Source organism: Patiria miniata, unplaced genomic scaffold (genome assembly GCF_015706575.1).
Source record: "Patiria miniata isolate m_02_andy unplaced genomic scaffold, ASM1570657v1 HiC_scaffold_3, whole genome shotgun sequence".
Classification (NCBI taxonomy): Eukaryota; Metazoa; Echinodermata; class Asteroidea; order Valvatida; family Asterinidae; genus Patiria; species Patiria miniata.
Window position 1 is genome coordinate 20,173,612 of NW_024037069.1, and position 12,578 is coordinate 20,186,189.

Sequence of the window (12,578 nt, forward strand, 5' to 3'; positions counted from 1 at the left end):
AACAGCTCTCATTGATTTGGTACACTTTTTGTTACCGTAGTCCTCGATTTGGTTCCTGTCCTCAATTCATCGATGATGTTGCATGTATGTGTCCTCGATTTACACCATAAACAAAAAAAACGCTATCAGCCAAAATACACAAAGATGTGTGTTGCTTTTTTTTTTAGCAATTGTACACGCGAATTTTGCTTTGCAAGTAATGCACTTAATCATCAAGTTTGGTTAGTAATTTCGAAATCATACTATTAATTGTAATTCCTGAAGCATTTAAATTGCGGCCGGTCCTTCCCTGCGCTTTCGACACAAGAGGAATCCGACTATTATGACCAGGAGGAGCCCCAACAAGCAGCCGATCACGATACCGACGATAGCACCGGTACTCAGGCCGCCGGACGGAGGTTTCGTGGTGCTCGGTTTACTAGTTGGCTCGATCCCCTCTGTAAAGATAAATCAAGAAAATCAGTGATTTTAAATGATGATTTTGATTTGATCCAAGACAGGGTTGGTTAGAATGCAGCCGTATTTAATGGCAAGTGCATGCCAGTCGACCTGGCGGTAGAGGGCGCTATTAACAAGCTGAATTCATCCAGTCATTGGAACCTTTGGCGCCTAAGAAATCCTTGCATTATACAAAAATTAGCTTGAATACAGCCTTCTTGCCTCCTGGGAAAATATCCTGGGTACATTCCTTAAGCCAACCATATAGGGTTCTAGGGCTGTTATAATTATGTGGCATCATCCCCTATAGACCATTATCATGTTGCGGCCATTTTGATTTTTCCAATTCAAATCAACGTAACCAAAGCGAGGCTGGAAGGAAAAATAGTCTGGTTCTTTTTTGCACACAAAAAAGGAAGATAATTCAGTAATCTTACTGGATACAGGGAACATGACTGAAATGGTGGCAGCATGATAAAGGTCTATGATAGTCCTTAATCTGAAGTTTCTCCTATAGACCTACCTTTTGGCTGGCACATGACTTCAACTGCCTTTCCGTCGGTGCACTGGGCCTTAGTGAACACGGGACAGGCCCGGAGCGAGATTTCCCAGCCGGCGCACGAGGACTCAAGCCCCGGGCCCGTGATGTTCCCTTCCGCCGAGGAAAATGACAGAGCCCCCGGGAAGCCCGCCTCGCGACACGCTACGTCGGCAGACCGGAGATCGAAAGTTTCGGAGCAAAGGGTCCTTGCTTCTGATTCACCGGCAAGTTGGGCCCTGAGTATACCTTGATTTGTTTGCCCATCGCCGATGATGACCGTTAATTCTGGGGGGGGGGAGGAAATTTATTTTTAAAAGTTCGAAGCACAAGTCGGCCAGATTATTGGCAATAATCATAAGAGACATGCATCAAAGTTGTTTCCAACTTTTCCTGGTTTAAATGGAAGCTGGGAAATGTTATTGCATTCAGTCGTTTTGAAATTACTTCATTATTTTGTTGGTTTATTTGCCTCCACTGACATTCTATTAAGTTTTGAAAGTCATTTTGGCTAAATGTGGAAAACAATAACCCAACCTATTAAGGTAAAAAAAATGTTATGTGGTGTATTTTAAGGTGGCTATTTAATGGTCAATTCTGAATTTTGAAAAGCGCGCCACCAAGAGTTTGCCACGGAGAGTCAATTTTTCAAGTTTACAGTTGACAAAACACGGCCCATTTGAGCGAGTGTCAGTAAACAACTTGAGCTAATTTGTTAAGGATTGGTGCATAGCGTTCTGTCGCCTTACAAAAAGAAAACATATTGATATTGAAAGAGAAGAAAAGAGCAAACAGTCATAATTCGAATCACTGGCTTACGAACTACTGACCGGACAAACTAACAATTTCAAATAGCCCGCGCTGCGAATTTGTCGACTATCTCCCACATTGCACTGGGAAATATGGACTCTCCGTGGCAAACTCTTGATGGCGCACTGCATTGTGAAACGCCCGAGATTATTAAGATATTCGTCAACTCACCGCAATCACAGATGGCCCCTGCCTCCGTTGCGTTGGTGCACGTCGTGTTGGCATCGGGCGACAGGACGGTGAACAAACAATTGATCATGTCTGTTTCCGTCCCGTCGCATACAACATCCGTCAGTTTGATATCCAGAACCCCTGGCCCGTATTTTGACCCCGTGCTCGCCTCTTTGGCGTCGAAGCACCCGAGCTGTTTGCACAGGACTGCTGCATTTGTCTTGTCCCATTTCTCGTCGCAGACGGCGCCCCAGGAGCCTTCGATGAACGCCTCCACGCGGCCCTCGGTAGAGGACGGGCCGCCGATCAAGCGTAGCACGGCGTGTTGGAACGCGTATTCTATAAGTAACCGAAACACACAAACACAAAAACTCAGTTCGATTTCGTTATCGTTGAGCAGGAAATGTAGAGGGCCTTTATTTCGAGGGCAATTTAATAGCACTCCCAAATGCCGCATATTTTTTAGCCGACGTATGCGCTGCATACAACGCCAATTTTGGGAGTACAAACAGACGTGAATCCCGAGTAAGAGACGTAAGTTCACGTGTTCCTTTTATTTAAAAAGACCATTTTCACGTGTTGCTTTTAAGGGTGCACCCCTGCATAACAATTCCTATAGACATTAGTGCTAAATGCCCATACTTCAATTTTTTTTTTTTTTAAATACTCAGAACTCTCACAGGTATTTAAGCTGCACAGAAAAATGATGATCAACATGTCAACTTTCGGGTTTTTTTTCCATTTTTTTGGCGGGTTGGCCATTGAATTGGAAGCCCCAAGTCCGGGCCAGAGGTTCATTGCCATATATCTTCAATTTCCAGATTTTATGGCTCTCAGAACTCTCTAATATAGAATATTTTGAGGGTATAACTTTTAATCATGAGCTCGGCGGATGGGTTTTGGCCTGTTTACCGGTGTGCACCCTTAAATGGGCCCTTTTAGTTGGAGCAATACCCCCAAAACCTCTGTTATGGCAAAGAGGAAGTATTCGTTATTCATATTCCATCAAAAATAATTGAAAGAAAACAATTATTTGAGGTCGATATTAGACCATAAAATAGTACCGGTTCAATAAACTATGGAGTGCCGTGGCCTCGTGGTCTGGGGCATTGAATTCGTGGTCTGCGGGTAATTCTGCTGGTTGTGGGTTCGAGTCCAGCCTGGGGTTATGGTGTGTGCCCTTGGGCAAGGCACTTTGTCACTCATTGCTGCCCTCATAGGAGTACCTGTGAGGGCAGAAATGGTTATTGTTCAAGTTGATTGTAGCTGCTTTGCGCCGAAATGCCAGGATCGAACTGTATACTCCCCAGGGAGCTGAAATGAAGGTATTTTTAATTGGCCCAATGATCAGGAGTAATAATAATGTAAAGCGCTTTGATCTTAGTTAAAAGGCTATATAAAAGAACCCGTTATTATAATAAATGTGATATCTCCGTGGTGTACCCATAATATGTACATGTATATTATACATGGCGTCGTTACAGCGCCCTCATGCGGTTAAAAAGGGCCTGTATTCAGAATCCGTAACCACGGAGACGCTTGCCTGACGATTGGAGCGATGTATGCTTGCCCCTCTCCCGCCAAATAATAACAATAACAACGGGTACTTATAATAGAGCTTTTAACTAAGATAAAAAAGCACTTCACATAGACAGGAAGCCGTTTTCGATCGTGTTCCCTGAATCTATTTTATAAATTGTAAACTGCTGAATGGGATGGTGCCACACTATTTTGTGATTAGTGTGGTTAGAGTGATATGATTAATGTGACTTAAAACATTAGGGTATGTTACTTTAATCCCGAATTTAAACTTACTTATTATTACCTCGCTTTCAATTTAATATGGTGGAATCGTGAATAAAGTCTATTATTATCATTATTAACCGCTGATCATTGGGTCAGTGAAACATTCCAAATACCATCTCAGCTCCCTGGGGAGTATACAGCTCAATGCTGCCATTTCGGCGCAAAGCAGCTAAATCAATCACATGTATACCATCTCTTCCCTCACAGGCACCCACAGGCATTCACTCCTGGATGGAGAGAAGGAATGAGTGACAAAGTGCCTAGCCCAAGGACACACGCGCCATAACCCTAGGCTGGATTCGAACCCACAACCTGCAGAAGTACCCACAGACTAAATGAGTTCCATTCCCCAGACCCCGAGACCACGGAACATCACGCCAATAAACTTTGAGAGAAGCGGGAAGGAACTAGTCTTGACTTCAGAAGTCAAACCTCGCTGATATCAAACTGATGAAGAATAACTCTTACATAGCCGAGGAATTTGCAATATCAAGTTGACAAATTATCTTGCTAAAACAACAGGATGGATTGCTTAGTGAATGCTTGATACAACAGAAAGCTGAGGTATAATTTCGAGTTAATTGAGTCAATCCAAAGTCAGATATGCACCAATTACAGTCAACAGGAGATGCTTTTGCGACGTGAATTAGAATAGCTTGAAACACCTGGCGACTTGTTTTTGACCTGTGGTGCACTTGGGATCACTTGCGATGACTTCTACTGACTTGTTTAAATGACCAGTGGTTGACTTATGATGATTTCTCGATGACTAATTACGACTCCTTACCTTGGAACCCAGTGGGATTCCAGCAGATGACACCGGCGTTGTCTTGGCCCGTACACCCTCCCGACTGACCCAGCTTGCCGTGGACGCAATCCATCAGCCCGGCCTCGTCTCCTCTGCACTCCACCCCATCCAGGAACACATTGGGTGTACTGCCCTCGGGCGGCGGGAAGCGGGCAGTGGACTTGGAGGTGCTGCCAAGGACCTGTTTGCAGACCACGTCGGCGGCGTACACGTTCCAGTCGTCATTGCACACTGTGCCATTCACGCCGTTGAATTCAATCATAACCATGCCACTGTTGGCATCGCTTCCGCCTGACAATACCACATCGCCGTCTATTAAAGCAACCAAAAAAGAAAAAGAAGAAAAGATAGCATTAGGCCTACAGCCATGTGGTTGCGAAGGGCGATTTTTAAATGTTACGTAACACTTTATTTTGAATGAAACTACATGCACACAGACATGTTCACGTTGGCGGGCGAAATCTTTCAAAATTATTTTCTCCCGTTTGGAAGACCGTATCTTCATGCAACTTTCAGGGTTTATTTCCCTTATGATGATCCAAATAATGTGCTAAATATCGTTGTGATATGTTCATTACTTTTCATTAAAATTGGAAAAATAGGCCTGGCTACGTGCATTTTTAAAATTGTAACACACTGGGCGTTTGCAATATCTGTCAATCTTTTCAAGCCTCACGAATATTAATACGGTTCCTATATCCATTATGGTGTGCAGTTAAATATAAGGAGAAAAACCTCCTTCGCGATTAATTAAGTGATAAATATCACCCCTTTTGCCGGCTTCCATTGGTCGATACCGAGACCCACGCAAAGTCACGCCGAGTGACGCTAATGAATATGCTACTATACCCTTCGTTATTGTGTTGCCGGGCCGAAATCGGTCAACGTTAGCGCCTAGGGCGCTTTGCTGAACAATGCAAGTGGGTTGGGTCGGAAAAAAAATCCTCGTCAACATTTTCATTGGAGATAGTTCAAGGTGTAACACTAGCGTTTGCAACAACAGGTTCAGCTGAAATTCGGAATATACTTATATGACATAATTAGTGTTCAACTCCTCGTGAAATAACAACTTGGAGAAATTCCTTAAAATTGATATAAATACTTAGATTTGGGGAGGTTATCGAACAATTTCTTCCAGACTTGACGATCGGCTTTTCCAGTAACGAGTGTTGACGTTTGGCAGCGATGACGGCGAGTTTCCACTGACATGAAGTTTAGAATTTCTTCTTCAGTTATAATTTAACATTTTAATCATACTGAGCATATTTTCTGAGAAACACAACGTTCAAAAGACCATGTTTTTTGGGGTGCATGAATTTCACTGCTCTGTTATAGCGTCTAGGTACGTAATTGGATTAGCTTTGCCTATCAACGGCAGACGCTTTGCCCTAGCAACCATTATGGCTGATTAGTAGTACAAACAATGTAGAAGCGATTTGATTTTAATACTTTAGTAGCAGCCGATTCTTGGTCCAAGTAGGCCTATAGTATAGCACGGCCGGTCTGAAATAATGGACTCAATTTGGACTTCACTTGAGGGAATAAACCATTGTTTTAAGGGACCAAGGAAGCTGTCATGACGCCATGTTGGGGGTACAGACCGACTCGAATGCTGGCTTTACGTCGTACGTTTACAAGTTGTCATAATTCAACTTTAATTCAATTTTCGGATAGAAGTAAAGAGGTGCTTCAATTAAAAGTTGCTGTCTGTTTCCATAAAAAAAGCGTCAATTAAGGCAGCGCCTTCATTCACAAAAAAATGGCCAATTTGGTTTGAAAAGTCGGTGAATTATTAGAAACTTCTTCAAAAGCACCTGCCCCGTAGAACCGCCGCTGGAGGCGGGATATATCTGGGTGTAGACCTATAAAGAATTGCCTACGCGGGCCGAATTACAATTTAAATGCCCTCAAATTCTTTGCTATCAGAGAATTTGGTGGGCCATGAACTTGAAGGTTTGTGAAAATGATGGGTGGAAGCCGTGCACAGTAGAGTAGGCTCGTATTTCTGTGCAATTCACATGAAATTAAACCAAAAAGTTGATCTTTTTTGCCATGGAGCGCAGGCATCATTTTTCAAAATGGCGATGGGCCACAGGATTTAATTTTCGGGATGATTGTCTTTGGCTGAAATTTTCTCCCAAAAGTTATCGGATAATTGAACAAAAATTTAACGGAAAATGAAATATTAGGTTCATGAAATAACTTTAATTTGATGGGTGTCTCAAACACCTTGGTAAGTTGTGAGTATTTTAAATAATTTTCGGAAGTACGCGTAATTATCACTGAGGTCTATGCTATAATGGGAGTCGGTTTGCAGGTCTGCGCCCATCTGCGCAACCTTTCAGATATTGGACTTTGAGGGCGCTACTTTAGGCAGTAGTATTATAAAGGACAACAATTGTAAAGGACATATACACTCTGAAGCTAACTATTTGGGACATTATTGTGTGAGGAATTAAGGGGAGGAGTGCATGTTAACAAGTTAGTTCACCAAAACTATTATTAAAGAAAAAGAATATCCCAGTTATAACGCGCAACCACTTCAGGCCGCGGCTGATGCTGCAGACTCGTTGATAACACGGACGATAGTTCAATGACAAAAGTCCAACTTTGGGAGTGCATAACAAACACGCCTTACATGCTGGGCGCTGTATAATTATTTTCAAGACACGTGTGTTTGAGAAAGGTGACAAAAGTCACTGCAGGTCAGACAATTGTTGTTTGCAGAGTGTAAAAGCGAAACAAAATTTGTGGGTTTTTTCGAAGAATTTATTCCCGTCATACTTAATTCAGAAGGTGGGAAAACCCGTGACGCAGAGTTCAAAACGGTGAAATCTGGAGTTTAGGGAAAATTCAGGCACGGATTTTAAAATATGTTAATAAGCAGATGTTGGTACTTTTTGGAATACTGAAACAAAGTAGGCTATCTTCTAATATCAAATATTTGAGAATACAATCATGATCATTCTACAAATGAATATAAAGAGATGAACAGGGTAAGTAAAAAAAAAAAAAAAAACCCTAAACCCAAATGTCGGGACTATTGTTTTAGTAAAGTTCTGCATGTAGCACTTCCAACATAATTATGAAAGCCCAATTCATAAGCTATCTTTTAATACAAGAATCATTCAAATCAAGCAATTCCACCGTCACTCACGTCATATTTATATGCCAGAGGCTACTTTGACCTCTCACTGCTTCAAAAGTATTTGATCAAGCTGAATCAAACCAGCCATGCAACAACCTAGGGGTAAGGGGTACTCAAGAATGGAAAGAAAAATTCAATCCATTTTTGTCCATTCACTTTTTGAAAACATGTGTTTTGTTGGTCGTCACTCACGTTACAAAAAAGGACATGGAAAAGTTGTCCTGCAATTTTGTTGCTACAGTCTCCAGTCTGCAACACAGAAATAACATTATTTTACCTTTCATCCAACCCATATAAAAACCTATTTTGAATCAATGTAAATGTGTATTTTAGATGCAAGGGACATTATATTACAGGGAGGTATACCGTCACTCACGTTACTTCCTCTTCATGCACTGAAAAATTGCCTGGGTTAATTTTACCAAAGAAAGGGTGAAAACTGGAACTACCCAAACTTGGGTTGTTCTATAACCAATTGTTTGGGTTATAATTTATGTTAAATTCAACCAAAAGTTGTAGTCATACAAGGCCAAATTAAATTTGGTCTTGAATGACCACAGGTTTTGGTTGAATTTAGCAGAAATTCTAACCCAAACAATTGGTTATAGAACAACCCAAGTTTGGGTAGTTCCAGTTTTCACCCTTTCTTTGGTAAAATTAACCCAGGCAATTTTTCAGTGTGGTCTCTAACACGGCATAAAATATGAGTTTGATGAACTGCAGCAGAAAGAAACACTTTTCTTATAATAAATGAAACTTTCTCTTTGCCTTAAACACAAAAACCTCTCAATAACAGTCACATTTTGCATGTTAAAAGAAGGTGCCAAAATGACTACCAAAATCCATTAGTTTAGCAAAAACCAGGTTTTTTTAAAACTCAAAACCACACTTAACTACATTTCAACTCATTGGCACACCACTCAAATTAAAGATCTTGTTGCCCCTTCAATTTGACACTCCATTTGATGTTGTGATGCTTGTAGTTTGGCAGATTTCATACAGTTTCCAATTTCCAGCTGTGGTCACTTTTGCGTGGAATTGCCCTCAAAACCAAAACAATTCACACACATCCCTATGTGGTCCCTATAACTATTAGTGAGGTACATTAGTAACAAAAATGCTAAGGATCGTTACACAGTGGACAAAAGCACCATTTTTTCACCAAAGCATCTCCATGGTATACCTTTTCGAAAAAAAGACGGACGCAAAAAATTGAATGATGGAAAGGGCATGTATGACGTCATTATGACGTCATCAGCTAATTATTACATGAAAAAATATAACTTAATAATAATCTTCAGAACTGCAAGCATCTCAACAACAAATTTGGTATCAAATTAAAGGGGACAACAAGATCTTTCATTTGAGTGGTATGTCATTGGGATGGAATATAGTTGAGGGTGATTTTGTGGGTCAAAAAAACCTTTTTGGTCAAAAGACCTGTTTTTTTCGGCTAAAATCATGGATTTTGGGTAGTCACTTTGACACCTTGTTTTAACATGCAAACAGTATGTGGTATTGTGAGATGTTGTTTTTAAGTAAGAGAGAAAGGCTCAAATTCTATGCTTAAAGAGTTTTTGTAATTGATTATTAGTATCTTAAATGTTTAGTGTTCCAAAGATAAGCGGAAAAGTGAGGTACCTTAGTGATAAAATCGTGACACGGGTGGACAAAAGCACCATTTTCACACCAAAGCATCTCTATTGTTTACTTTTTCGAAAAAAAGGTATTCTACATCAACTGGCAATGCATTTATTGCCCTAAACCCTTCAACATTAGCCAGGAATTGAGCATATACTTCTCAGGCGTTACAATTTAAACATTTTTGTGGACAACGTAGTTTTTCTGGTGTAGTTTTTCTGGGCGCTGGGGGGATGGAACATTTCATGGGGGGGGGGGCGTCATGTAGATCAATGATAATGTTTTTAGAAACTCAAAATCTCAGTGGGGGGGGGGGCGACTGGGGGGGGGGGCGCGACAAGGTTTCATGGCCCCCCACCCCCACGCCCCCCCCCCCCGTGGTTACGCCACTGCAGGTCATACAGTTAAAGTTTATGTAAACTTGTATGAAAAGTCAAAGAAAAGTAACTCCCATGATCTATTTGACACCAAGTTTGTGTTAAATTGCCGGTAACGCCCTTAAAAATTATCCAGACAAATATGTTTATTTTGTAACATTTTATGTTCGTCTGTCGGTCTTCTATGCTGTTATGTTTACTTTTAGGTACCTTCAATGGTACTATGTTTAATTAACCTGTTCATTTGTTTAATTAAACTAATAACGCACACATAGTTGCCAAATATGGCACTAACAAGTTTGAGGTCGGCAATTTCGTCTTTAAACATCTGAGTACGTCGGGTTACCGTACACACAATTGTCATGGAGACAACAGTACCAAAGTACAGAAAGTCGTACGCAAGAGCTCCCCAGCAAGTATCGCTGACGCCATTATGATTCCAAAATTTCTCACTGTGTCACACAGTGAAATAACTAAACAGCGTCGTTGTATTGTGAACACATAAAAGCATTCAAGTCGCGTTCTTGCACACTTTCTGCAAGTCGAAATAGATATCCTTGAACCACTGCCCCTGCTTTGCATAACAAGTGCACATGAATGAACGATTCGACTTTTATTCAAAGAAATTTCTATGTACAGTCACCAGACTCTATTCAGTAAAGTCCCCGTCAAAACGAAAGTCAACAATCCACGTGTATAACGCACGGCTACACCATCGTACAGTGTGGCAGGGACACCAACAAGTAACAAAACAACTAAAACACCAGTTAACACTGGGCTTATTGTGAGGAGTTGTGCTAGGAATCCATGAAGATGTTATTTTCAACATAATTTCTAAACAATTTAATGGGACATTCCTGTGACATGAGCCTTCCAGATGAAAAGATTATGTGTGGGAAAGTATGGTGCACAAACACGACTGTGTGAAAGCAGTTGTTGATGCGATCCCTGAATTTACAGCACTCCGTTTAAGGGTGCAGATAAATACCCCAATTTAAACAAATCGGGGAACATACTCTGAACCCTCACAGGTGATCAAAACATACATCAAATGAAAGCTGAATTAATCCTCTTTACCTTCTTGGAAATCTTTTTTTTGGGGGGGGGTTGACCTATGACTTTTGGGTGATTTTTCCCTCCAACGATGATCACCCCATCGCCATTTTGAGAAAAAAACAAAACAAACAGATTCCTTCCACTCCATATCAATTTAGATTCCATTCAAATGTTTTGTTCAGAAATCCAAATTCAGGGACATGGACCCTTCACTTCTACAAATACAGACCCTCAAGTGCAGGGGCCAAAATTCTTTATTATTACAGATAAACTAGTATACAAATCGTAATTTTGCCGGATTAGGTCGCGCCTATTCGGGCTGCCTCTCATATGTACTGCGATCGGGAAATCTCCAGCATAATAAAGACTTGAAGAAACTTTATTTGATTTATTTGATTCAATTATTTTATTTTAAATCTTAAAACATAAAATAAAAGCTAAAAGTTGGACAGGCTGGCACGGATATGTAAAAGTAAAAAAACAATTGTCGTCAGACGATTATCCAAACCCCTGCCAATAAAAGAGATTTAAAATTCCATTCATAAAAATTAAAGTACTATTGAAAAGTAAATTGTACAAATCATACGAAACCACACGAGACGAGACATGACGAGACATGACGAGACGAGACAAGACGGGGAGATGAGACAAGACTCAGCAAAAAAATCATAGGGTGAAACATTAGACAAACCAGACAGATACAAAAATATAAAAACGAACTAATAAGTAAATACTCTTACAACCCAACAAACAAACAAACAAACAAACAAAACAAACAACCAGACTCAATAACGGGAATGAATGACAAACGGGCTAAAAAGATTATTACAAACAAAACAAAACAAAACCGAGAAACAAAAGCAATCCCATTCCCCAGAGAGAAAAATGCAAACCATAAAAACAAACAACCTAGTTGACATACATAGGTCTACACTCACATTAAATACACACACTAAAGAAACAACAAGAAAATACCCGGGAACAAAATGAAATAAGACACAATTTTACATTGACGATAAAATAAATATGACTGCAATAATTCCTCCCTCAGTTTTGAAAGAAAAGATTCACAACCTTCTATAGTTAAAACTTTTTCTAATTTTAACACGGTGACTTCGGAGAACATCAATGAGGCAATCGAACAGTTCTCGTATCTTGTAATCCATGTGTCTACACTCTAAAAACAGATTGGTTGAAATAACCAATATATTAGTCAAATTCAACCAATGTGGTTGGTAGATATGTGTCCAACCAATCTATTGGTTAAAATAACCAATCTGAAATGGTTTGCTTTTCAACCAATCTATATTAGTCAGAATACTAACCAACATGTCTTGGTTGTTTTTTAACCAATCAAGATTGGTGACCTTTTCAACCAATCCATAACCAGTCTTGATTGGTTAATTTTTCAACCAACCGACATGGGTTAGACTACTAACCATCACATATTGGTCAAAACAACCAATATATTGGTTAAAGATAACCAATTATATTGGTTGGAATGACCAATCTTATTAGTTAAAGATAACCAATTGTATTGGTTGCAATGACCAATATTATTGGTTAAGTTTGACCAATTACATTGTTTGGAGAGACCAATCTTATTGGTTAAAGTTGCCAAGTGGTTTAATTAGTTTACAGAACAAAAAGATTTATTAGACCAACATAATTGCTGGGGTTCATCCTCTGCATGTAGGTTTTATTTCAAAGAATATCAGTACGTACATGTACAATGGACACAGCGCATGAATTCACATTTTGAAATTATAATAAAGTTGAGAGTTT

The 12,578-nt window shown here is 40.1% G+C and overlaps 1 protein-coding gene across 1 annotated transcript; it reads right to left on the reverse strand.

Moving 5' to 3' along the window:
* On the reverse strand, nucleotides 1-4,879 carry LOC119738367 (lysyl oxidase homolog 2A-like). Its single transcript, XM_038213237.1, has 4 exons — nucleotides 4,551-4,879; nucleotides 1,958-2,296; nucleotides 962-1,264; nucleotides 1-437 (listed from the first exon to the last, which is right to left on the reverse strand). Exons 1-4 carry the CDS (start codon nucleotides 4,837-4,839, stop codon nucleotides 268-270), a joined length of 1,101 nt encoding a protein of 366 aa, XP_038069165.1. The 5' UTR covers nucleotides 4,840-4,879; the 3' UTR covers nucleotides 1-267.
* Nucleotides 4,880-12,578: the final 7,699 nt, after the last annotated feature.

Bases quoted from the DNA above. Each gene is read 5' to 3' on its own strand.
- LOC119738367 (XM_038213237.1), bottom strand. From the start codon at position 4,839: ATGGTTATGATTGAATTCAACGGCGTGAATGGCACAGTGTGCAATGAC. The intron at 1,265-1,957 runs GTGAGTTGACGA...CCCCCCCCCCAG, and splicing joins AGGGGCCATCTGTGATTGCG to AATTAACGGTCATCATCGGC. The intron at 438-961 runs GTAGGTCTATAG...TTATCTTTACAG, and splicing joins AGTCATGTGCCAGCCAAAAG to AGGGGATCGAGCCAACTAGT.